At 47.7% G+C, this 26,547-nt stretch overlaps 1 protein-coding gene across 3 annotated transcripts in view; it reads left to right on the top strand.

Annotated features, from left to right (window-relative positions):
* The window catches only part of LOC120040961 (zinc finger protein 609-like), an 87,555-nt gene extending 62,990 nt beyond the window's left edge, over nt 1-24,565 (top strand). For 2 of the 3 annotated variants that reach the window (XM_038985931.1, XM_038985933.1), the window contains 7 exons: nt 1,085-1,307; nt 12,543-12,630; nt 15,726-18,117; nt 18,334-18,709; nt 18,847-19,203; nt 19,325-19,403; nt 21,203-24,565. In XM_038985931.1, the coding sequence (XP_038841859.1) occupies nt 1,085-1,307; nt 12,543-12,630; nt 15,726-18,117; nt 18,334-18,709; nt 18,847-19,203; nt 19,325-19,398 (3,510 nt within the window). In that variant the 3' untranslated portion in view covers nt 19,399-19,403; nt 21,203-24,565. The remainder of the gene's footprint in view (nt 1-1,084; nt 1,308-12,542; nt 12,631-15,725; nt 18,118-18,333; nt 18,710-18,846; nt 19,204-19,324; nt 19,404-21,202) is intronic. The other variant, XM_038985932.1, reaches the window with a different exon arrangement.
* The last annotated feature ends 1,982 nt before the right edge of the window (nt 24,566-26,547 follow it).

Raw genomic sequence — 26,547 nt, 5'->3', positions numbered from 1 at the left:
GTTCCTCACGCAGATCAGAGCTAATCATTTTGAAGCACTCTAATGTTGACTGCCTTGAATTAATGAGCACTGAGCTCAGTGTCACCATGGAGCTTAAATCAGCCGGTATCTCTCTCTCGTTATATCTCTCTCTCTGATGCATTGAGAGCACACACACACCATCTCTCTTTTCCCTGTACCGTCATAGTGCCTCAGAATCAATTACTGTCCCTCGCCGCCTGTTCCTTCACCACAACCAAGTCTTTAATTGAGGGAATTAGGGATCGTGTCCATGAGGTGATGCGGTGTCAGATCTGGCTGAATTAGTGACAATCAGTCCATGAGGTGATGTGGTGTCAGATCTGGCTGAATTAGTGATGATCAGTCCGAGGTGATGTGGTGTCAGATCTGGCTGAATTAGTGATGATCAGTCCATGAGGTGATGCGGTGTCAGATCTGGCTGAATTAGTGATGATCAGTCCATGAGGTGATGCGGTGTCAGATCTGGCTGAATTAGTGATGACCAGTCCATGAGATGATGCGGTGTCAGATCTGGCTGAATTAGTGACGATCAGTCCATGAGATGATGCGGTGTCAGATCTGGCTGAATTAGTGACGATCAGTCCATGAGATGATGCGGTGTCAGATCTGGCTGAATTAGTGACAATCAGTCCATGAGATGATGTGGTGTCAGATCTGGCTGAATTAGTAACGATCAGTCCATGAGATGATGTGGTGTCAGATCTGTGTGGCAAGAGAAGAGCGGGAGAGACGAGAGGGAGACCAGAGGAGGGAGAGTGCTTAACACCAGTCTCTCTCTCCTTCTCTGACCTCCAGTGGTTGGGATTGAAGCAGTTCAATGCCTTCCTGTCCACTAATCATGGTGGTGGAGCAGAGAGAGGAAGGGGAGAGAGGGGCCAAGTCCACACAACAACCACCCTTTGACTAATCAAGGCATCAGTTTACATCAAGGCCTTACTGGCATTCCTGGATGTCTCCCATGCGTTGAGACGCACTTCCTCTCTGTGGCATCCCCTCCCACACAGTATCTGCTGCTGTATACAGAGCTTTTTAAGTGATGTGTCTTCCCCCTTCTCTCTTGCAGATGGAATCTCCTGTCTCCACACCGGCCCCTCCCCCCCTCCACATCCTGGCCGCCGTGGGCGACAACATCGCGTCCCCGTGCGAGCAGATAATGGTGCGCACGCGCTCGGTGGCGTCCAACACATCAGACGCGTCCCTGGCCACGGAGCCCGATTGCCTTGGTCCCTGCGAGCCCGGGACTAGCGTCAACCTGGAGGGCATTGTGTGGCAAGAGACCGAAGACGGTGAGTAGGCTAACATTAGCCACTGCATAGCCCGACAATTGTTGCCGCTGGTGTTCCTTTTGAACAGACAGAACAGCTGTGTTCTATTGAACAAAACGTGTTGAGGCCCAGTCTGGGCCTTGAAGATAACAGAAAGCACTTGTATTACTCTGCCCACGGGTAAAGACGCACACGTGCATCACCTCTAACATTTGGCTCATTCAAGCCTTCCACTGAGGTCAAAGTTCAAGGTCTGTTGTTATTATAGTCCCACTAGCTTTCTCAGGAATTTGCCTAAAGGTTCATGTTATGCTGCAAAAACTGACCTATTGAAGGTCTCCTGACTCAAACCATGACTGGTGAAGCTGCTTTCAGTCAATGAAATCACACAACTGGGGGCGGGTTTGGCCTGACTGGGGGCGGGTTTGGCCTCTTTTATATTCCATGTTGCACAATTCGGACAATTTTAGCAGTAGTTGGCACTTGGCAGGTAGATGGGATCTTCCTGGATGGCCTTAATGATTTGTTAGTATCCATACTCAACAGAACCCCTGGCAACACAAAGCCAGACTTCTTTTCAACTCTGCCTGATGGGTAGGAGGCCATTGGCAACTCCCACAACGTCGGTCTGAGTGAAATGCTACTTCTGTGATCACACACATGCTATACATTCATTCCATTTGAAATGTATATCACCAGCAGACCCAGTTTACAGGGCCTGAATAACTTCCCATAATCTTCTGTCACACATGCAAAATAATGCAAACACCTAATCTTCAAAGCGGTGCATGTTCAATCGCTCGGTAGGCATGCGGGGTACAAATCGCCCACACTGCCACAGTCAGTGCGCCCTTCGATGCGCCCGTTCTGCGCCACTGAATATAAAGGCCGCCGCCTCATCAACATTCCCAGTCTTCCATGACGGCTCCAGCCGTGGGCACTGGGTTTTATTCATCCCAGTCCTCCATGGCGGCTCCAGCTGTGGGCACTTGGTCTTAGTCATCCCAGTCCTCCATGGCGGCTCCAGCCGTGGGCACTTGGTCTTAGTCATACCAGTCCTCCATGGCGGCTCCAGCCGTGGGCACTGGGTCTTAGTCATCCCAGTCTTCCATGGCGGCTCCAGCCGTGGGCACTGGGTCTTAGTCATCCCAGTCTTCCATGGCGGCTCCAGCCGTGGGCACTGGGTCTTATTCATCCCAGTCCTCCATGGCGGCTCCAGCCGCTACTACATCTGTTAGTGACATGTCCGTAGCTGCAAGCCAGCCAGCCAGCATCTACTATGAGTGCTGTTTGGTTCGCTCTCCCTGGGTGCTGTTTGGTTCGCTCTCCCTGGGTGCTGTTTGGTTCGCTCTCCCTGGGTGCTGTTTGGTTCGCTCTCCCTGGGTGCTGTTTGGTTCGCTCTCCCTGGGTGCTGTTTGGTTCGCTCTCCCTGGGTGCTGTTTGGTTCGCTCTCCCTGGGTGCTGTTTGGTAGTGGTTGATAGACCCCAGTGTGTTAATGTGACTCCACTCTGCTGGGCTCAGGGAGTAGGTGGGAGGGGGTCAGTGGTTTCAGAGGTGGGAGGGGGTCAGTGGTTTCAGAGGTGGGAGGGGGTCAGTGGTTTCAGAGGTGGGAGAGGGTCAGTGGTTTCAGAGGTGGGAGGGGGTCAGTGGTTTCAGAGGTGGGGGGTGGGTCAGTGGTTTCAGAGGTGGGGGATTGGGAGAAGTACTCTGTTCTGCAGGTGTAGACTGTTGTTATGGTCCCCGGTGCTGGAGAAACATTTGGGGTTGCCTGAGTGCATATCCCCTCGCTTTGAAGCCAGTGTTTTGTCTCTCTGAAGTGGACAGATCTATATCTCAGTGACACCCTGTGTGGGTGGACAGTGGAACAAACAAGTCCTCTGGTAGAGATGACATAGATAAAGCACTTTAAAACACCTCCCCATAGCTTGTAACACATCTCTACATTTATTTGTGTTTAAAAAAAAAATATATATACCTTTTTTATTTAGTCAGGTAAGACGGGTAAGAACAAATTTTATTTTATAATAGCATAGATTATCCTGTGCTAGTTTTATCCACAGTTGAACAACAACCTACTGGCTAGGGTTTAATCAGAGCCCAGTTACTCAGTTCCTTTTCAAGGCTCTATGTTCCCCTTCTCCCCCGAGAGAGACTTAAAAACAGACAACTTAACACATGGGAACCAAATGAGTAAACCTAGGCATGAGCAGAGCAACGCTACGCAGAGCCCCAGAGCCAATCAGAGAACAGTGTGATTAGCCGTGATGTTAAGCAGTTCTGCCTCCTGCATGGCAACTCTCACATGGAGCTGCTCAGGCATGCAGTGTGGCGAGCATGTAGCTTGTTTAGCATGCCGCACAACAGCTGCATTTTCACCTCTGCCTTTTGCCCTTGTGGGAGTCAATGAACAACAGACACCAGTTAAACATCTGCACCTCGCCGGAATGAAGAGCGCCAGAGAAAGGAAAGGTGGTTGAGGTGGAGGGGGAAAAAAGAAGAATCTAGTCCCAAAAAACATGCCCTGCCGGATTCACCTTTTCCCCAGGCTTCTGATATTATGTCTAGTCTTAGCATGAATGATTTATCCAACGGAATTTGCGCATAAAGGTAACAACCTGGATAGATTTGACCTCCAAATAGCCACCTTTTAAAGGTCAGTTATGCATCCGTATGTGAATCAATTAGCTTTTCACCCATGTCAAGGAGCTGGTAGAGTCTCCACTCTCTCTGACACATTCAACCCTGAACATGAGAGAGAAGAGAGGAGAGTCTGGCATGGAGGTGTTTGAGTCGGATGGCTTGCAGTGCAGGAAATGAAGACCAAGGGAGGAGCAGGAATGGTATTTTAAGGCTGAGCTCTGACACACATCCCTCAGCGTGGATATGGTGACAGGCTAGGGTCTCCGCTGCAGTGCCCTGGGCCAACCCTCCCAGGCCTCGCACGCCGCTGATACTTCCAAAATGTCAGCTCTGAAAATCGTAGGAAAGTTTATTGCTCTTGAAGCGCGGCCCAGAAAGCCGCTCGCTCCGAGGGCCAGGGAACACAGCTGATTCCCAGCCAACGCTGCAGCCCACGCCAAAGCTGTGTTACCCCTGTCAACCTCTCTTTCTCTCTCCACACACAGCAGGCTATTCCACTAGCGGTCACACAGGCACCTTGCCTTAATAGATCAATAATACAGGCTGATTGGGAAAAAATGTTTCCAGGATTATTTATACATTTCCATCATTGGAGGATTAAGACTGTTAGCTTTAGCCGCCATAGTTATTTGGCGTCGGAGCAGAAAAAGAGGTCGCTACAGAACGGGTATTATCATATAAACATTTGGAGAAGTCTTAAGCAGCGCTGACTCTAGTCAGTGTTTGGAGGAAGCATGTTGTATGAAAGGTCCTCTGGGTTCTGGAGCGCACTGCCGGTCATGCTGTCTTACTCTTTTCAACACCACCACCTTTCAAAGGCTTCATTGAAATGTTTTTCTAAAGGGCGGCGTCTTGCTCTCCTTGAGCTTGCTCAGTGCTATGCCCTTGCTGTACCGGAGCGAACATTGACAAGAGGCCCGTAGCTGTCTACACTGGCCAGCGAGGAAGAAGGGGAGGAAAATAATCTAACACCAAGAGCTCTTGTTTTAACAGTAGAGGAGGACATGTCAGGAAGAACGGAATAATTAAATGGATGTTCAATTGAGCCTTCACTTTCTCCCTCCCTCCCTCCTTCCCTTCACCTCCCTCTCTCTTTCCCTTCACCTCCCTCTCTCCCTCCTCCCTTCTGTAGTCTTCACTCCATATCAATTGTCAAAGTGGCCAATTTCCCAAGTGCTGCTTGCAGCTCACCACACAAGACACATTTGGAATTGAAATTCCATGCTGTTCAGAGGGCAGGCCCATTTCTTTCTGGCTGACAACTGCATTCTTCCATACACTCCAATAGACCGCAACCTTAACCCACTCCAATAGACCGCAACCTTAACCCACTCCAATAGACCGCAACCTTAACCCACTCCAATAGACCGCAACCTTAACCCACTCCAATAGACCGCAACCTTAACCCACTCCAATAAACCGCAACCTTAACCCACTCCAATAAACCGCAACCTTAACCCACTCCAATAGACCGCAACCTTAACCCACTCCAATAGACCGCAACCTTAACCCACTCCAATAGGTTGCAACCTTAACCCACTCCAATAGACCGCAACCTTAACCCACTCCAATAGGCCGCAACCTTAACCCACTCCAATAGACCGCAACCTTAACTCACTCCAATAAACCGCAACCTTAACCCACTCCAATAGACCGCAACCTTGACCCACTCCAATAGACCGCAACCTTGACCCACTCCAATAGACCGCAACCTTGACCCACTCCAATAGACCGCAACCTTAACCCACTCCAATAGGCCGCAACCTTAACCCACTCCAATAGACCGCAACCTTAACCCACTCCAATAGACCGCAACCTTAACTCACTCCAATAAACCGCAACCTTAACCCACTCCAATAGACCGCAACCTTGACCCACTCCAATAGGCCGCAACCTTAACCCACTCCAATAGGCCGCAACCTTAACCCACTCCAATAGACCGCAACCTTAACCCACTCCAATAGACCGCAACCTTAACCCACTCCAATAGACCGCAACCTTAACCCACTCCAATAGGCCGCAACCTTGACCCACTCCAATAGGCCGCAACCTTGACCCACTCCAATAGGCCGCAACCTTAACCCACTCCAATAGACCGCAACCTTAACCCACTCCAATAGACCGCAACCTTAACCCACTCCAATAGACCGCAACCTTAACCCACTCCAATAGACCGCAACCTTGACCCACTCCAATAGGCCGCAACCTTAACCCACTCCAATAGGCCGCAACCTTAACCCACTCCAATCGGCCGCAACCTTAACCCACTCCAATAGACCGTAACCTTAACCCACTCCAATAGACCGCAACCTTGACCCACTCCAATAGACCGCAACCTTAACTCACTCCAATAAACCGCAACCTTAACCCACTCCAATAGACCGCAACCTTAACCCACTCCAATAGGCCGCAACCTTAACCCACTCCAATAGGCCGCAACCTTGACCCACTCCAATAGGCCGCAACCTTGACCCACTCCAATAGGCCGCAACATTGACCCACTCCAATAGACCGCAACCTTAACCCACTCCAATAGACCGCAACCTTAACCCACTCCAATAGGCCGCAACCTTGACCCACTCCAATAGACCGCAACCTTAACCCACTCCATTAGACCGCAACCGTGACCCACTCCAATAGACGCAACCTTGATCCACTCCAATAGACCGCAACCTTAACCCACTCCATTAGACCGCAACCGTGACCCACTCCAATAGACCGCAACCGTGACCCACTCCAATAGACCGCAACCTTGACCCACTCCAATAGACCGCAACCCACTCCAATAGACCGTAACCCACTCCAATAGACCGTAACCCACTCCAATAGACCGCAACCGTAACCCACTCCAATAGACCGCAACCGTAACCCACTCCAATAGACCGGAACCTTGACCCACTCCAATAGACCGGAACCATGACCCACTCCAATAGACCGAACGTTTTGAGATTTAACCAATACGTCAGTATTTTCTTTGTTCAGTGCCGCTCCAGAAGTAATTTATCATGTACATTCAATAGAAATGTCAAACAGGAAATGTTATCAACTTATCCTCTCCTCTCCTGTATGTTGCTTTCAGAATGTTGAGTGCACATTCGTACAGAGTGACTTACACACAATAAGACCCAACAGGAGCTCATTTTCAGGTGAAAAACGTTGTTCTGCTAACAACATTATAACTATGTGAAATGCATACAAATAAGCCGGATATCACCCAAACCAAGGAAAAATATGACCTTTTCAGACTTAGCTTTTCTGGTGAAATGTTATTACGGCAAGTGAATCAAATGTTGAACTGAGGTCATAGTTTTAGGATGTGCTACACACACAGCGCCCAATAGAAACGTATGTATCTATTAACCCTTCATCACCCGATGTGAGACAATGCATGATGAAACAAGCCTTGGATTTCAACTTCCACTCTGATTTTAATGTATGGTGGCTGATGGGAAATCAATGTTACTAGTATGCTTTCGGACATTGACAGCACAAGAACTAAAGCCACTGTGTTTTAAATTGAGACTCATATTTTAATTTGAATGCTACTATGTTTGATGTATATCTTGCGCACATCAAATGTATTTCACCGTTTCAAATGACACATGAATTGAATCTTTCTAGATAGATTTTTGTTGCACACCATTAATGCCAGCTCCAGTATTAGCACAATGCCTGTATCATTCCCCTGTAGGTAACTGATGTGTATCCACACCATTTTTCTCAGAGTTCTCTTATCTCCACGGTCCCTTGATGAACCAGGCTGTCATGGCAACATGGCTGGTGTGAGCAAAGTGCTTTAACCCCCACAGGGACACGTAGAGGTTTACAAACCTTATTAGCAGGCATATTTACATCAGTCGCTCGCTGTGTGTGTGCACAGGGATAATTACCTCAGCTGATTGTACGGCACATATGAACGATTGAGCTTTTTCTCAGGGCTTTTAGCAGGATTATTAAAGCAATTTACAGAACCTTTTCTCTTAACCTAAACTTTAAATAAAACCGTTTGGTGAATGATGTACATTGACGTGTTCAACCGTCTCTTATTTCAGTGACATGATGCCATGATCGATCATTTGGCTTAGCTGCATTTGTATCAGTTAAAGAGATTGTAACAAACTCATATTAGCTCTGAACCTGAAAGGGGCAAAACAAGTGGCGGGGTGACCAGTTTGTTGTGGTTTCAACTGCATATCAAATGAAATCCAATTTGATTTGTCACATGCTCCGAAAACAACCGGTGTAGAGCTTACGTGAAATGCTTTCTTACAAGCTCTTAACCTGCAGTTCAAGAAATAGAGTTAAGTAAGATTTACAAAATGAAAAGTAACACAATAAAATAACAATAACGATGCTGTATACAGGGGGTACCGGTACCAAGTCAATTTGTGGAGGTACAGGTTAGTCAAAGTGACTATGCATAGATAATAAACAGCGAGAAGGAGCATTGTAAAAACAAAGGAGGTGGGTGGGGGGGTGTAAATAATCTGGGTGGCTACCCTCTGTCAGGATGCTCTCCATGGTTCAGCTGTTGAAATTCTTGAGGATCTGGGGACTCATGTCTCCTGAGGGGGGAAAAGGCTTTGTCGTGCCAACTGTCTTGGTGTGTTTGGGCTACGATAGTTTGTTGGTGATGTGGACACCAAGGAACTTAACTCTCGACCCACTCGACTACCACAATGTCAATGGGGGCCTGTTCGGGCCTCCTTTTCCTATAGTCCACAATCAGCTCCTTTGTCTTGCTTACATTGAGATGAGAGGTTGTCGTCCTGGAAACACACTGCCAGGTCCCTGACCTCCTGGCTACAGGCTGTCTCATCGTTGTCGGTGATCAGGCCTACCACCGTTGTCGTCAGCAAACTTAATGATGGTGTTGGAGTCGTGTTTGGCCACGCAGTCGTGGGTGAGCAGGGAGTACAGGAGGGGACTAAGCATGCACCCCATGTTGAGGATCAGCGTGGCAGATGTGGTGTTGCCTACCCTTACAAAACTGGGGGCGGCCTGTCAGGAAGTATAGGATCCAGTTGCAGAGGGAGGTGTTTAGTCCCAGGGTCCTTAGCTTTGTGATGAGATTAGAGGGCACTATGGTGTTGAATGCTGCGCTCTAGTCTATGAACAGCATTCTCACATAGGTGTTCATTTTGTCCAGGTGGGAAAGGGCAGTGTGGAGTGCATTTGAGATTGCATCATCTGTGGAGCTGTTGGGACGGCGAATTGGAGAGGGTCTAGGGTTTCCAGGATGATGGTACTGTGAGCCATGACCAGCCTTTCGAAGCACTTCATGGCCCCCGACGTGAGTGCTTAGTCATTTAGGCATGTTACCTTCGCTTTCTTGGGCACAGGGACTGTGACGGTCTGCTTGAAACGTGTAGTTATTAGATTCGGTCAGGGAGAGGTTGAAAATATCAGATTGCCCCTTTGATTGGAATGGTCAGAGTAAAGGCCAAAGCCATTTGGATCCATGTGGAGAAGGAGAAATCTGAGGTACCTGAAGGACTTGGATTAGCTTTAAACCTTCATAATCGCAGTCGGAGACGGAGAATGCTGAGAAGCGGCTAAATGTGTGTAGAGTAGGAGAGGTTCAGGGGTCGGCCGTGTCCCTGTGGCCGGCAGGCTTGACCAGCTGCAGGGGAGCTGATTATGGAGCTCCCAGTAACCTAATGAAACGTGTCAGTGGGGACCTGGGAGCCGCTGACCCATGCATCCAGGAGCAACCTCCTGACTGATAGTCTCTGCCATTAGGGTCTTATTCATTAGTAGTATACAAGAACCAAGGAGTCCAGTGGTGGAGCGTTTAGGGACAGGGGCACTATTTGTTGCTCAGTGGGAATTAGAGGTGAAATACAGGCCAATCGTTCTCATTAATGTTGGTTTCAATCACTTGGCTCAGGCGACCCTAATGAGGTTGATGGAAAGGGGGGGGGAGGAGTGAGAGGGTGGGGGGAGGAGGGAGAGGGTAGGGGGTGAAGTGAGAGAGGGAGGGGGGAGGGTGGGCCACTGGTGTCTCTGCCTGCTTCCCCCACTGAACTCTCATTTCAAAGGGTTGGCCTTGTTTTTTTAACTGACCCCGTCTGGTCCCTTTACTGCCAACAAGTCCAGAGACTACACAGAGACTACACAGAGACTACACAGAGACTACACAGAGACTACACAGAGACTACACAGAGAGATCACAAACGCACGTCTTCCCGATAATCAAGCTACAAACACCTTGAGGATTTCAGCCTGTCAGTTTTAACTGCCTTCTGAACTGTTGAAATGATCTGCTTCATTTGTTATGTCCTAGGATGACTTTGTTTGCTGATATTGGCGTTGGGATTTTGGCAAGGAGTGCATTGGTGATTATTAAGTTATGTTTCCATATGTACGCCGACACGGCTACAATAAACCCCTCTCCTAACCTGATTAGCTGTACAGTTTAGCAGATAGTATTTCCATCAAAAAAAAATTGTTGCTTTGAATACGTATTAACATGCGCATACAAATTCTGCCAATATTGGAGCACAGTCACTGAGTGAGTTAAATGCTGACAAAATGCCAAAGACAACATAGCTGTTCAGTTGCTTTTTCCTATTCAGCCAGTATTGGCTGCCAGTATCATTTTGCATTAGCTTGTCTGTCGAGACAGGGGTGGGCAGGGTGTTAAAGGTGCTGGATAAGCCCTCTAACATCACGCAAGGCCAAACTCAATGGCCTGGCCGGCCCATCACAATGCTTTCCAGTTGGTGCCGGTTGAAAGAGCAAGAGCTGGGGGTGAGCACTAGTGTTTACCATCTGGACTGGAGTAGGACGGGGCCAGTGGCCAAGTGTCACCAGGTTCCTGTAAACGTATGTAGAAATGACTTCTACTCTCACCAACTGGCAACCACTTTCAGTGCCAGAGGCAGTCCTGCAGCAGAAAGACAGACGAGACCTGCACTAGGGAAGATGGAGGGGAGAGGGTTTGACACAGGAAAGGGAGAGGGGGGGACGGGGGGAGGAGAGGTTTCCTGAGCTAATAAAATACGTGCAGGAATGGAAGCTGCCAGCCAGCATTCTTGTGCTATTAGACAAGTTACTTCACTGCAGACTCCAGTTTCTACTGCAGTGCTGAGATGGCATGCTGAGGTCACCGGGCGGTGGGCTATGGGGTAATAAATCTAGGCTGTTTTTAAACCGGGAGACTACTTACTCTCGTCTGCAACCCTATGCTTTTTTTGTAGGTGTTTTTATTATTGAATTTGTCAACGAAAAAAATGACTTGCCTTGCAAATGATCACCTGTCATAAATTCTGATCAGCTTTAGATCAGTTTGTGTCATATTATGATCAGCCTTAAACAGTTATGTTTTTATTTTATGCGTGGTCATTGATGAGTAACAAAGTTATGGAGAAAGGTGTAGCACACTTCCTAACCTATCGGTGTTGGTGAATATTGTATTCTCCAAACTGATCTGTGATTTCCACTAGTGTGTGTGTGATATAGGCTATTGTATGATCTCACCCCAAGTCATCACATTGGATGATCTCACCTCAAGCTAAAGTTGGATTTAACGTGCCAGGTCATGTATCTCCTAGCCTGGCCATGCATGCCTAGAGAAACTAGTGGTTCTGAGTGCTGCCAACTTAACACCAGTGAAATGACAACACAGTAGCCCCCTAGTCAGCCACATACCAGAAAAGTTGAGGTTATTTCTGTACTGGGTTCTTGCTTCTCTCCTGCAGCGCTGGCTGCTGATGCCCAGAACATCAGACATTAATTTAACAATATCTTTGCTTTAGCACTCTGCTAAGGGCTCCTAGCAGAATCATTAAGCTCTGCTGGATCGTTACACCCTCAGGCTGAATAGGAACTACAGAGCCATCACTAAAGCAAAGGCCTCATATGTGTTTTTCCCTGTAATAGCACAATCTTTTTCTCTCTGGGAAGTCTGATGCTTGGTAGCAAAGTCAAGATGGAGGACGGCAAATCATTTTACATACAAATAAGAAAACTATCTGTGCTACTGAAGGATCTTGCAGTGGTAATGTAGAACTGACAACATTATAATAGACAGCAGTAATGGAGAACCGACAACATTTATAATAGACAGCAGTAATGGAGAACTGACAACATTATAGTAGACAGCAGTAATGGAGAACTGACAACATTATAATAGACAGCAGTAATGGAGAACTGACAACATTATAATAGACAGCAGTAATGGAGAACTGACAACATTATAATAGACAGCAGTAATGGAGAACTGACAACATTATAATAGACAGCAGTAATGGAGAACTGACAACATTATAATAGACAGCAGTAATGGAGAACTGACAACATTATAATAGACAGCAGTAATGGAGAACTGACAACATAATAGACAGCAGTAATGGAGAACTGACAACATTATAGTAGGGATCCTGCTTTGAGAGTATGCCCAGGAACCCCTGTCTGATCTATTTAAATGGGGGCTGTTGCGGTGGCCCCGGTTAGTTGAAGAATACAACGTGAGGTCATTCTTAATGATGGAGCAACTGTTAAATTCTGTCTTGGCACTATGGTGTGAATGTGAGATCGTTAATCCAGATGATGTATAGTAGTCTCGTTACTCTTATGAATGACGAATTAAGACTTGTGTTCTTTTCCCACAGGCATGCTGGTGGTGAATGTGACCTGGAGGAACAAGAGCTACGTCGGTACCCTGTTGGACTGTACTCGACACGATTGGGCACCTCCCAGGTAAGCCCGTATCCATACATTATCTACACTGTTATTCCAGACTGGTCACATTTTGGTACTTTGTCTTTCATTAATTGTATTCAACTGAACATTTTGAAATCGATGTTAGGCATATGGCTTCCGTATACTGAATTGTATTTGAAAAATGGTCGCTGGCCGTAATCTTTACACAGTATCATAAGTCATGTAGTTATTAGTGTTTGATGTCAATAAAGAGCATTACCAGGGGCCATCAAACATCAGATACTCCATTTCTTTTAAAATCATTTACCCTTCCAGCACTTGGTTTCTCACCTTTCCTTGCATAAAGAGGGAACTCCGATATGAATCTACCAATCTGCCATCTATATCACGCTAGCTGTTGGATATTAGTCCTCACCTCTGTCTCTAGGGGGCCAGCAGTGCTTGCCTATCCACTGTAGTCTTTAACTTGGGCTCGGAGATACATTCTGCAAACTGCTGACGTCCCGAGAGGAAGTGATAGAAATAGAATCCTCCAACAAGCCAGATTGCCGGATCCAATTATTGCGCTAATAGCTTTTCCCAACACTGTATCACATTCTCCACTGTCGTGGTGAGACCACACCGCCTATCAGCAGCATTGTCTCAGCACTGGCTCATTTTCTCATGCTCTTTTTTTTCCTACACGAGATATCTTAATTCCTGGAGTCCCCATCTCATTTAACTACCGCAGAGAGTTTAGCTTACATTTTTTGATAGACCATACCACTCAAGGGCTGCACGTCCACGGCCAACTTGAGTCACTCTCAAAACGGCTCACTCTGTACAAGGAGACGTGGGAGAATGACTGTGTGTTTGGAAAGTCTATCGCTTTTATCCTGTGACATACTGGCTTTCAGAATTGCATTGTAGCTGGGCTTACTGTGACACAGTTTGATTGAAGGCTCTCAGCAAAGTAACAGCTCAACAAACTTTCAGGAAACCAAATCCGCAGGCTCTCCAGCTCCACGATGAGTAATGACTAATGAGTCTGGATTCCTCAATCTCCGAGGGCCTACGGATTTACTCTCATCCCCTGCTGCTGGTGAAATAGTTTGGAGTGATTGGAGGGGGAAGTTATGAGTCATCCCAGGCCCCGGTGTCTTTGTCACGGACTGTTAACCTTCACTGCTGGGATAATTACATTATTATCATAGAGACATGGGGGCCCAACTCTATTTTAGGGATGTGAATTATGCTACTTATGATTTACCAGGTAGGTACACTGCATAACCAAAAGTATGTGGACACCTGCTCGTCGAACAAATCATTCCAAAATCATGGGCATTAAGAGTTAGTCCCCCCCCCGTTGCTGCTATAAAAGCTTTCCACTAGATGTTGGAACATTGCTGCGGGGACTTGCTTGCTTCCAAGTTGCTTCCAACATTGCTTCCAAGTTCTTCCACACCAATCGACAAACCATTTCTGTATGGACCTCGCTTTGTGGACGGGAGCATTGTCATGCTGAAACAGAAAAGGGCCTTCCCCAAGCTGCCATTGTATGCTGTTGCTTTACAGTTGGCACTATGCATTGGGGCACAGGTAGCGTTCTCCTGGCATCCGCCAAACCCAGATTCGTCCGTCGGACTGACAGATGGTGATGCATTATTCATCCAGAGAGCGCATTTCCATTGCTCCGGAGTCCAATGGCGGCGAGCTTTACTCCACTCCAACCGACGGTTGCCATTGCGCATGGTGATCTTAGGCTTGTGTGCAGCTGCTCGGCCATGGAAACCCGTTTCATGAAGCTCCCGACCAACAGTTCTTGTGCTGACGTTGCTTCCAGAGGCAGTGTTGCAACAGAGGACGGATGATTTTTATGCACTTCAGCACTCGGCAGTCCCGTTCTGTGAACTTGTGGCCTACCAGTTCGCGGCTGAGCCGTTGTTGCTTCTAAATGTTTCCACTTCACAATAACAGCACTTACAGTTGACTGGGGTAGCTTTAGCAGGGCAGAAATTTGACGTACTGACTTGGTGAAAACGTGGCATCCCATGACGGTGCCACATTGAAAGTCACTGAGCTCTAAAGTAAGGCCATTCTACTGCCAATGTTTGTCTATGGAGATTGCATGGCTGTGTGCTCGATGTTATACACCTGTCAGCAACGGGTTTGGCGGAAATAGCCAACTCCACTCATTTGAAGGGGTGTCCACATACCTTTTGTGTATATATAGTGTAGATGTTCACCCTCTTCCTTCTGCAACTAATGTTCACTCTTTATTTGGTCAAAACGAAAGACAGAAAGGAATTCCACCCCATATTTTTTGTGTAAGGCTTGATGATACAGACCCAATTTAATGCTGTCTTATCTAGAAATGTAGAATTTGAGCAAATCATTAACCAGGTTTCCTTCCAACCATTTCATATGAATGAATTACCTGATGCATGAAAACAGTCACAGCTGGGCTGATGGAAACAGGATATGCCGATACAATTTTAAAAACGGTGACAGACTATTTGTTTGTTCGACATGGTGGGATCTTTGTGTCGGGGAAATTGATTATGTGAGAAATGGCGATCGAAGCGCCTTTTATGCGCAAATATTGATGTAATAACCATCATATTGAAATAACTTATGTTGTGTGGTCCTCCCACTATGACTCAGGAAAGCATGCAGTTTATTAGGCTACAGATGAATTAAGTTATGATGAACTTCACAGGGTGGTGAAAGTGCACGGTGATGAGCTTGATGCTCCTTTCCAATAAATATCAAGGGTCTTATTCTGGTGACATGATGATCGAAGCTTTGCTGCCATTTGACAAATACAAATAATATTGCTCTTCTCCATAATAATCTCATAATGCAGGTAGCCTACCCACACTGTATCTGCCAGCTGTTGGGTAAAGTGTACGTGCCAAGATCAGAGTGGGCACCCTCGCTCTAAAACAACAGGTTTTGTGACAAAATATATGTTTATGTGCACTATGTCATCACACACAGCCTTTTATCCACAACAAGTCTCTGGTGGAAAATGCGCATATTGTGTTATGCACAAATTCTGCCTACATTTGTTAGTCAACCCTTTTAAATGACGTTTGTTTTTGGCATGCGTAATGTAATTTGCTAACGTCTACGTCCTCTTGTCTCCTCAGGTTCTGTGAGTCTCCCACCAGTGACTTGGAGATGAGGAATGGCCGGGGCCGGGGAAAGAGGATGAGGCCCAACAGCAACACACCCGTCAACGAGAACAGCAACTCGTCGGACAACAAGGGCAGCGGCACCAGCAAGACACGCGCCGCCAACAACAACAGTAAGGGCCGGCGGGGCAGCCAGACGTCGTCGGAGCGCCGCACGCCACCCAACAGCAACACAGAGGACGTCAAGGCCAGCCCCTCATCGGCCAGCAAGCGCAAGTCCAAACCTGCCTCAGACATGGAGCCCAACTCCAGCTCTGAGGACACCAAAGGCAACAAGCGCATGCGCACCAACTCCAACAGCGGCGGAGGGGCGCCTCCCCCTGTCCTTCCCCCCATCCCCTCAATTAAAACTGAGTCCCAGCCTCCGACGCTCGACCGCAACTGCCCCTCGCCGGTCCTCATCGACTGCCCACACCCCGGGTGCAACAAGAAGTACAAGCACATCAACGGCCTCAAGTACCACCAGGCACGCGCACACAACGACGACGACGACATCAAGCTGGACCTGGATGGGGACAGTGAGTACGGGGAGGACTCCACGCTTCACCCTGAGCCGGGAAACTGCAACGGGGCCTCCAGTTCTCACAAAGGCTGCCTGTCTCCCGCACGGTCCGTCACCCCAAAAGGAAGGGGCTTTGACTGCCAGAGTCCGTCTCCTTCCCCTGGCAAGTTTGGTTCCAAACAGAGTAAAAAGAAAGGTGGTGACGCTGACCCTGAAGCAAGCGGCATGCCGATAGAAGGCTGTGACGACGGGCCCTGTCTCACCGACGAGGCCAGCAACGACGGCATGGAAAAGTCCAAGTCCCACAAAAAGTCCAAGACCGACAAACTTTCTCAGAAGAACATGAAGTCATCGTCCCGGCCTGTACCACCAGGGAGCGTAGCTTCCCAGCAGCTCTACTCCCTACAGGCCACCTCTTTCCCTGCAGGGGGGAACCCCAATGTCTCCCTAGGGATCCCCCCTATGATACAGGGCATCCCCAAAAGCCCCCAGATGAAGGGCGCCCAGCCCACCAAACCTCCCGCCGCGACGGGAGACCCTCCCGCGCTGAACCCTGCTTCCGGTGCCTCAAAAGAGAAGAAGAAGAAGGAGAAGAAGAAGAGAGACAGCAGGAAGGAGGCAGACAGCCCCAAGCCTCCGGGTAAAGGGGGGAAACCAGAAGAGGGCAAGAGCCCCTACTCTGAGTCCTCAGAGCCAGGAAAAGGTGACGGGCTACTTAACGGCTCCTCTGACCCTCACCAGAGCCGTCTTGCCAGCATCAAGGCAGAGGCGGATAAGATCTACAGCTTCACCGACAACGCCCCCAGTCTGTCCATAGGGGTGGCCAGCCGGATAGAGGGCACGGGAATGCCTCAGCCCCTCACGCCTCTCCACGTGGTCACCCAGAATGGTGGCGGAGCCGACAACTCCTCGGTCAAGACCAACAGCCCGGCGTACTCGGACATCTCGGACGCAGGGGAGGACGGCGAGGGCAGACTTGTGGAAGGGGTGAAGGTCAAGGTGGAGGACCAAGGCATCAGAGAAGGAGCCAAGAAAGCCTTGTTCCCCAGCCAGACGCCCAACAAGGAGTCTCCGTACTATGCCGGCTATGAGGCCTACTACTCGCCCAACTACACCTGCCCCAGCCCCGGTGCCGCCAACCCGGGCATGCCGCACACCGAAAGTCCGGCGGTGAAAGTGAAGCGTGAGGACGAACAGGAGAATGTGGAAGACAAGGTCAAAGTGGAGCCTCACGAAGATCGCAAACCCGAGATGAACGCCTCCAGTCAACAACAACAACATCATCATCAACAGCAGCAGCAGCAGCAGCAGTCAGTCATCCAACAGCGCTCCAACATGTACATGCAGCCTCTCTATTACAACCAGTACTCCTACGTTCCCCCGTACGCCTACCACCCGGACCAGGCCTACCACAACCACCTGCTCAACACCAACCCGGCCTACCGGCACCAGTACGAGGAGCGCCAGCGCCAGGTGATCTCTGAGCAGCACCGGGCGGCAGTGGCAGAGAAGAAGAGCTCTGACGCGGCGGCCATGAAGGAACGCGAGGCCTCCATGAAGGAGGAGTGGAAGCAGAAGGCCTTGGGGCCGCCCACTCTCTCCAAGGCCCCTGGCAAGACAGACAGCCTGGCCAACAAGACCCAACAGAACCAGGGTAAGACCAGAGACTCTCCATCGGAGCCCTCCAAGGCCTCCGCCACAGGCCTGAAAGGAGAGGTATCTAAGTCCCAGCAGGCCGAAGGACTGAAGATGAAGCTGAGTGAAGGGGGGCACCATGGGAAGGAGGACTCCAAGCCAAGCCTGGACTCCAGAGCGGGGATAGAGCAAGCCATGTGGTACAGACAGGTAAAAAATATATATATAATTACCCTATTATTTTTCATACTTAGGTGTGTTCTTATATTCTTATTTGTACATATTTTATTATAATGATTGTAATGTGATGATTGATGCTCATTTTAGATCATGTTTAGATCACTTGTAGCCCTTCTAGAAAGTTGTGTAGTTGTTTTAGAGAGGTATCCCTGAGTTAACTCATTCACACCATCTGTCTACCCCAAGCAGACCCAGATGGAGGACGAGCAGCAACAACCACCACCACCGCGGTGGAAAGACGAGCGAGACCGAGAGCGAGAGAGAGACCGCGACCGCAAAGGGAAGGACGACAGGCCCAACAGGCCCAAGGAGAGTGGCGGTCCCAAAGAGGAGGATGGCGCTGGTCCGAAAGAGGGCCCAGACCCCAGAACGTCTTCTGCTGAGGACCAACGGGCCATGGGCAAAGACCCTCGCGCCAATGCCCACATGCAGTTCTCCTCAGCCCTGGCGCAGCATCAGGGCTACATGCCCTATATGCATGGTTACCCTTATGGGCAGGGCTATGACCCCAGCCACCCCGGGTACAGAGGCATGCCCACGGTCATGATGCAGAATTACCCAGGTAACCACACCAGATCAACTATTGGTATAGAAAGGAACCACTTGGGTGAAAGTGCATTTGCCCAAAAAATCTCTCTACACATTTTTTGATATTAAGCCATAAATGGAATTAACACAATGACCTGTCCCCCATGTTAGGTTCCCCCTACCTGCCCGCGGGCTACCCGTTCTCCCCTTACGGCGGCAAGATGGCCGGCGGTGAGGAGGAGGCGAGGGGAGGTGACAAGTCGCGCGCCAGCCCCACGGTGAGCGGCAAGGCAGCTTCGGTGGACTCCAAGGCCCTGGACATCCTGCAGCAGCACGCCAGCCAGTACAAGAGCAAGTCCCCCACGGTGGGCGACAAGCCGTCCCATGAGAGGGACAGGGGAGAGAGGAGCGGCGGGGAGAGGGACATGGAGCGGCCACGCTCCTCGCCCTCCCAGCGCATCATGCCCTCCCATCACCACCTGGGATACCCGCTGCTCTCGGGCCAGTATGATCTGTCCTACACTACAGGTCAGTCGCAGCCAATCACCACTCTCACTGTTATGACTGACGAGGCTCTCGGAAACTCTGACTGATACACAACTGATGTACCCACCCCAACTGATGTACATGCATTTTCCGCCTCGCACAGGTCTCTCGTCATCAGCTATTGTTGCCAGTCAGCAAGCCGCAGCTCCCTCCCTCTACCCCCCGGCGCGGAGATGAAAACGGTAAGGCCCGTAGTCAGACAGACGGACACACAGACAGAATAAGATGGATCTTAAAGAGAAAAATACATTAGCAGACAGAGCGCAGTTCAATAACCAAATGGACGGTATCACACCAAATACTTGGTACTGTGTACACACTAAGCAAACTGTGTCATGGTGTGTCTTAGGAGACAGCTAGTCCTACTGGAGTCTGACAAATATAACGACAAAGACATTACAGACAAAATACTTTTACAATTTACATACTTTTAAAACATGAGCATATAGTGTGTGTGTGTGTGCATCTATCGGTTACACATACACGTCAGTACATACACACAACAAGTAGGTCACACCAATGGGAGTATCACGGTCTCATTAGCCAGACAAATAGACACTCAGACGGACACTGGGGTCAGATGTGGCCGTATGGACAAAGAGTGTGGTGGCAAAAGATGTAGACATGCAGTACTTTGACAACCTGTAGCTTCTATGCCTCATTACATAAGAGAAATGATGCTTTCCTTTACAATCGCACTGACTTAGTACTACTGTCCTGTATAACAGTCTGATACACAGCTCCCTGGGAAAATACTTAGTACTACTGTACTGTATAACAGTCTGATACACAGCTCTCTGGGAAAATACTTAGTACTACTGTCCTGTACAACAGTCTAATACACAGCGCTCTGGGAAAAGACTTCAACAAAGGCCCGACGGTGCTAGCTAGCAGCCTCAGTATGCAGCAGCAACAGCTCTTATGCCTTCAGTTCAGTTGTTCGTCCTAAGCAGGTAGGACAGCAGCAGAGCCCAGTGAATCACAGTGGTGATACTGTAATAGAGACAGCGTTATCACAGGCTGCCCTGCCCTCTAGTGGCAGAACTCTGCCTTGTTTCTGGATGTGGAATACCTTATCTAGAGTCTTCTGTTGTATTTGCTTCCTCAGCTTGGTATTTAAGTGTAAAATGTCACTCACATAGACGTCACAGTGGTCAAAACGGCTGCATTTAAATGTTTTAGCGATTTCTTTACTATTATTACTTATTTTTTTTACATTTTGAGGTAATATTGTAATTTACAATAGTAGTCATTATATGGGGTAATCTACGTGTCATTATATTGGGGTAATCTACGTGTCATTATATTGGGGTAATCTACGTGTCATTATATTGGGTAATCTACGTGTCATTATATGGGGTAATCTACGTGTCATTATATGGGGTAATCTACGTGTCATTATATGGGGTAATCTACGTGTCATTATATTGGGTAATCTACGTGTCATTATATGGGGTAATCTACGTGTCATTATATGGGGTAATCTACGTGTCATTATATTGGGGTAATCTACGTGTCATTATATTGGGGTAATCTACGTGTCATTATATTGGGGTAATCTACGTGTCATTATATTGGGGTAATCTACGTGTCATTATATTGGGGTAATCTACGTGTCATTATATTGGGGTAATCTACGTGTCATTATATTGGGGTAATCTACGTGTCATTATATTGGGGTAATCTACGTGTCATTATATTGGGGTAATCTACGTGTCATTATATTGGGGTAATCTACGTGTCATTATATTGGGGTAATCTACGTGTCATTATATTGGGGTAATCTACGTGTCATTATATTGGGGTAATCTACGTGTCATTATATTGGGGTAATCTACGTGTCATTATATTGGGGTAATCTACGTGTCATTATATTGGGGTAATCTACGTGTCATTATATTGGGGTAATCTACGTGTCTTGAACATGGTTTTGAACGTGAATTTAACCAACCATTTTCTGTCTTTTGTGCCATTCCCACAGGGAGCCGACACCTCGCCACCCTGCAAAGATTCATGTGACTGGCTCACATGAGGAAGCCCTGGGCTCGGAGTCCATTTTAGACATCAGTTGAATGGTGTTTCTATATTTTTAGTTCTCTGCCTGAATGTCCGGCAGATTCTTTTTTTCTTCTCCTAGCAGCATCTTTTTCCCTCGTTTCCCTCCTGCCCCACCGTGGACTAGGACTGACCTCACCCAAGGTTCAAAGCCATCACTGTCTGCCCATGTGCACACCTCCGCTGATATCTATTGGTCTTTGCACTGTTGATGAACGAACACATGCAAAAATAGACCAACTGTGACTGCCTGAAAAGCTGAAAAGGGTTTCTGACTGCATAGTCTTTTTTAGTCCCGTGCAGAACGGGGCTGGGGGGGTGATGGGGGAGGGGTCAAACTAAAATAAAGACTGACAAAACTAAACAAGTGAATCATGTTGAAATGTTTGAACTTGCTGTTGTTGGCCTGTTGTGCGCAGTGTGCCAGTATATACTGACAATGGTCATTAGTAGGTTTACTGTGTGTGGTGAGAGGACGCTTGAGGAGAGAGGCTCAACCTCCTCAGACTTCTATAGGTGTTGAAGGGTTTGTTTTCTCGTCCCTCAACCAGCCATTTGCTCGCTAAACACCTCTTGGTTCACTTTTCAGGGATAGACATAATTATTGTGTGAAGGGAACACATTCACCTCAATACAGTTCATGTTTTGTGTTTTCTTGACATTTGCATTGTTCATTTCACTGCATGAGTGACTTTTCTTTCAGTTAACTTGATTCCTCCCCACTTCCCAATCCATCCTTTTAATGTGTTTTTGATACGCCAGTCTCACTTCACCCTTTCCGTACACTGAATCAACCTAATCACACAGATACCGTGGCTCACTGATCAATATTGCACTGACTGATGGACAGTTGTAACCATGGTTTCTGTTCAGAAGTGTAGAGCTGTTTGTTACCTCAGAACACTGGGGATCATTTACTGAAGAGGTCGGCCATTTTCACCTGTCAGCATACAGTACCTTACTGGTCCTTCAATCGGCACAGCAAATGGACCAGCTCGTTATCCTGTCAATTTCCATGGAGGAAGAATCAAACAACTGATTGCAGAGGATGCGGAAGGATGCACAACGTAAAGTCAAGGCAGAACCAGGGAGGAGCGATGCCCGGCTAGACAACACACAGCCAACCACGCACATCTAGCTGCTAGCTCAGAGCGACCCCATCCCGTCAGCAACACCGCTTCACTCCTATATATCCTTGGCTTAGCAACCCTTCCCCTGTGTTACAGTAGTGCAGCACTGAGCCAATGGGGGAGTCCCAGTAGATTCAACCAAGCCTGGCCCATGTTTGGCACTCCTTTCACTTCAGGTGACAACTGCCAGAGACTGTTACAAGATCGCATTACCGCTGGGCTCCCCTCAGTAGAGGGACATCACCTGTCTTGACTCCCACTCACCTCATTCAACCCCCTGTCGCTGCCACTCACCTCATTCAACCCCCTGTCGCTGCCACTCGCCTCATTCAACCCCCTCTCTCTGCCACTCGCCTCATTCAACCCCCTCTCTCCCACTCAGACCAGTGGGGCAGTAGGGGTTTTGGAGATGAGGGGGGAGTGTAGTCTCTCAGACCAGTGGGGCAGTAGGGTTTTGGAGATGAGGGGGGAGTGTAGTCTCTCAGACCAGTGGGGCAGTAGGGTTTTGGAGATGAGGGGGGAGTGTAGTCTCTCAGACCAGTGGGGCAGTAGGGTTTTGGAGATGAGGGGGGAGTGTAGTCTCTCAGACCAGTGGGGCAGTAGGGTTTTGGAGATGAGGGGGTGTTAATCAAAGGTTATTTAAAAACAGTCACAGTGATCTTAGATTTGTTCTTTGCCTGTTTATTTATTCAAGAACCCTTTTTGAAGAAGATCTAGGGATGTTGTCTGGATTGAAGCATGGATGAACTCTTGAGTTGAGAAGCTTAATTTAACCTTTGTGCCCATTTAAGCAAGGAGCCATGAAATGATGCCTCCGTAGTGGGATACAGCACTTAAAACACAATGTCCTCCCCTCCACTAATGTAGGCCCTGCAAAAAGACTCCTTTCCTATTCACACAAAGTAGTCGCTATACAATGTATAGAAAAGGCTTCATATGGTGTGTGAGCTGGAGTCGTTGAGAGTGAAGCTAAACCAGTCATTTAAAGTGAAAGATGTATATTTATTTTTTCTATTTTCAGGGAGGGGTACTTGCGCTATAGAAACGAGGCTTGTTGACAGTCTGCCCTGTAAGAAACAATGTGGAATGTTCCAGAAGTCAACATACTGCTGGCCAGAACATTATCACGATTGTCAGGTAGCTTCTTTTTTATTTCTGTTCAGTATTGAAGTACATATACACCTGGAATTCACTAACTTGAACCTGCTAGCTTGGTGGTGTAACCCCTTGTAAAGGACTAGGACAGTTAACATATTAGTCTCATTGTGTTGCTAGTTTCTTGTCCTAAAGGACTAGGACAGTTAACATATTAGTCTCATTGTGTTGCTAGTTTCTTGTCCTATAGGACTAGGACAGTTAACATTTTAGTTTCTTGTCCACAAGTGTCATGGTTCATAAATGGAATGGTGTTGCGACCTGTATATCTGAATGTGACAGTGTGTTGAGATGTCCTGTACAACTAATATCTAATAGAAATTTAGACCGCTGTGACGTTGTATGACGCATCAGTGGATTGTCATTTCTACATGTCCCAAGTAGGTGGAGTAAGAATGGCGTTCCACTATACTGGAGGAAGAGACTTGTGCATTGCTCCAAAGGACAGGGATTTAGACTTGGTTGAATGAGAATCGTATTGCCTTGGGGGTATTATAAAGCCACACAAGCAAGTACTTTCTATCCAGCAAATTAAAGGAAAAAGCTCTTGATTTTGTGTTATTTTTGGAGGACATCCTTTCTTTGTTAGCGACTCTTTGATTGAGTTGTTTTTTTGTTCTCCAGAACGGCAGTTGCTTCAGTTGTCTCAATTGGTGCTTATGAAAACATCCTTTATCCCTTGGGAACAAAGACACTCTTTCTGACGTCTTAAATTACCAGATCATGTCTCGTCTCCCTCACCTTCCTCACGGGCCCTCTCGTGTCACTCAAAACCCTCAAAGTATCAGTCACTGGTACTTGCAAGGATGTTTACAATGGTTTTCATTTCTATGGTTGAGCCCTGTCTCCTGTGGTCTCACCCCTTCCCTCCCTCTTCTCCTTCATCCTCCCCTTCAGGAGTTTATGTAAAGTGTGCATTACCACCACGGTTCTTTTTTTATACAATACTGTAAACTTGCCTTTGTACATTTGGGCGGAAAATAAATCTTTTTATGAGACAATCATATCTGTCATGTGTGACTGGCTTGCTTTATTCAGTCATTATAAGGGGTTGCATATGTTGCAAAATTATTTTGTTTATCAAATGCATGTCAATGCTTCATTAACTTGAATGTCAATAATTGACAAACTTCTGTTAATATGATCAAATATATGAAGATGTGAAACTGTGGTTCAACAGTAGTGTGTTGACTTGGCACTGTTTCTCAACCTCTGGTTCCAGGACCAGCACCGGCCCCTGGGATGTTGCTGATTGGTCCCTTACAGGGATGTATTAAAGCAATGAGCTAAAATAACCACTAGAGGGTGGTCTTCCCAAATTATTATGAGAAGTAGGGTATTATGCAAATTGTCTACATAGAATTTCATAATACGCACCGGTAACATTAAGCCTCCATTGACCTAAACAGGCAATTTACTAAGACTTACCTCAAAGTGAAATTTGAGGCTTAGTACAAAGAACATAACATTTTCCTCATCGATCACCACTTCATCCATACTTCAATGCACCTTTTGGTAAACCTTTCAAATGTGTAGTTTGTCTTAATGGGTGCTGAACCAGCCCAGCCAACAGTTAGGATGATACAGTCCCTTCTCCCCGTCCAGGGTGCTCCGCGGGCAACAACGTGATGATTCTGCTGCAACAGCGGGGGAGAGATTATGCAAGGATGATTTTGTTCAGTGTAAATGTGAAATCTGATTATCCCTTGTTCCCAGTGGGGGAGGGAGAGTAAGGTCCGGGGGGAGGTGGGTGAGCGGGGTTAGCTAGAGGAGAGAGGGTGGAGATGTGCTGAGGCAATGGCTTTTACAGCAGGCGCCTGGGAGTAGGAGGAGCAGGGTAGAGACTTACTGGCAGGGACGACGTGGGGACGCGGTACGGCACAGTAGTACGCAGCGGAGGCTCCTCTTGCTCTGCGACGACAAGGGTGCGGTGGCCGACAGTGCAGGGGTTAATGGGATGCACTATCTACGCAGCCAGCCCTGAGGCCCTGCCAGGCGACGAGGCCACAGGCCGGGACCACCGACACCACCACCACCGACCCCATGGTCCCTGCAACCAGAAGATACCAGCCAGGTCAGTCAGCCCTGTTACGTGTTCACTTTCTTTGGTGAGGAAATACTTAGCTCGGTTTCTCAGACCCAGATTAAGATCATTCCTGGACTAAAAAGCACTCTTGATGAAGACTCTCCATTGGAACTTGCTGTCTAGTCCAGTAGTAGCCATATTTTGGGTTGAAGAAACCATCCTGTACAGTCCAAACATAAGGAACAACGGTGGGATTTGTCCTAGTGTGGAGGTTTGTGTAATGACTTCCTTGAACTAAGATGCAACTTCTATTTACTTGATGTGACTTTTCCCTTGAACCTCAGAGCTATGGAACATCTACCTTCTATACTACTAGTAAAGAAGGTCTATGCTAGCCTCTTCTGTACGTGTATTAGTATGCTCACAGCACACAGGCAGGTGTTGTGTATTCACAGTGTAAACCGTGTCTGTCCTCTACGTTGACTTTATTCACCCCTGACGTTGTTCTATGATTAATAGAGCTCAAGGGGGTGAGTGTGTGCATCCTCAGAGTGGCAACAGAAAGGTCAAAGGATATCAGAGACCCATGTGTTCTGGTAGTCAGTTAGCCTATAAGCACTGGTAGGAGTACATTGAATAGAAGGAATACAGTAACAATATGAAACTGGTCCGGTGCAGGAAATGATATTATCAGGATAGAGAGTGGAATAAAGTAATGGTAGTGATGGTATGGCGTTCCTTACAGGATGGAAATGCTAGTAGCAGGATTTTCAGCACCACAGATCTTTGTACAGTGTCCTCCCTGTACAAGCCAAATAACACCAATATGCACTGTTATTTAAAATAACTTTTGGACTGTAACAGACCAAATACAGCTATATTTGGGGGGGAGGCTTAGACCTACTCAGGAAAATGATATGGCATTTTATTGATGTATAATTTATTCAACTCAGACATGGA

The sequence above is a fragment of the Salvelinus namaycush genome, unplaced genomic scaffold (assembly GCF_016432855.1).
Source record: "Salvelinus namaycush isolate Seneca unplaced genomic scaffold, SaNama_1.0 Scaffold395, whole genome shotgun sequence".
Taxonomy (NCBI): domain Eukaryota; kingdom Metazoa; phylum Chordata; class Actinopteri; order Salmoniformes; family Salmonidae; genus Salvelinus; species Salvelinus namaycush.
Note: the sequence above shows the minus strand (reverse complement) of the source record. Positions and strands in the feature narration are given on the sequence as shown.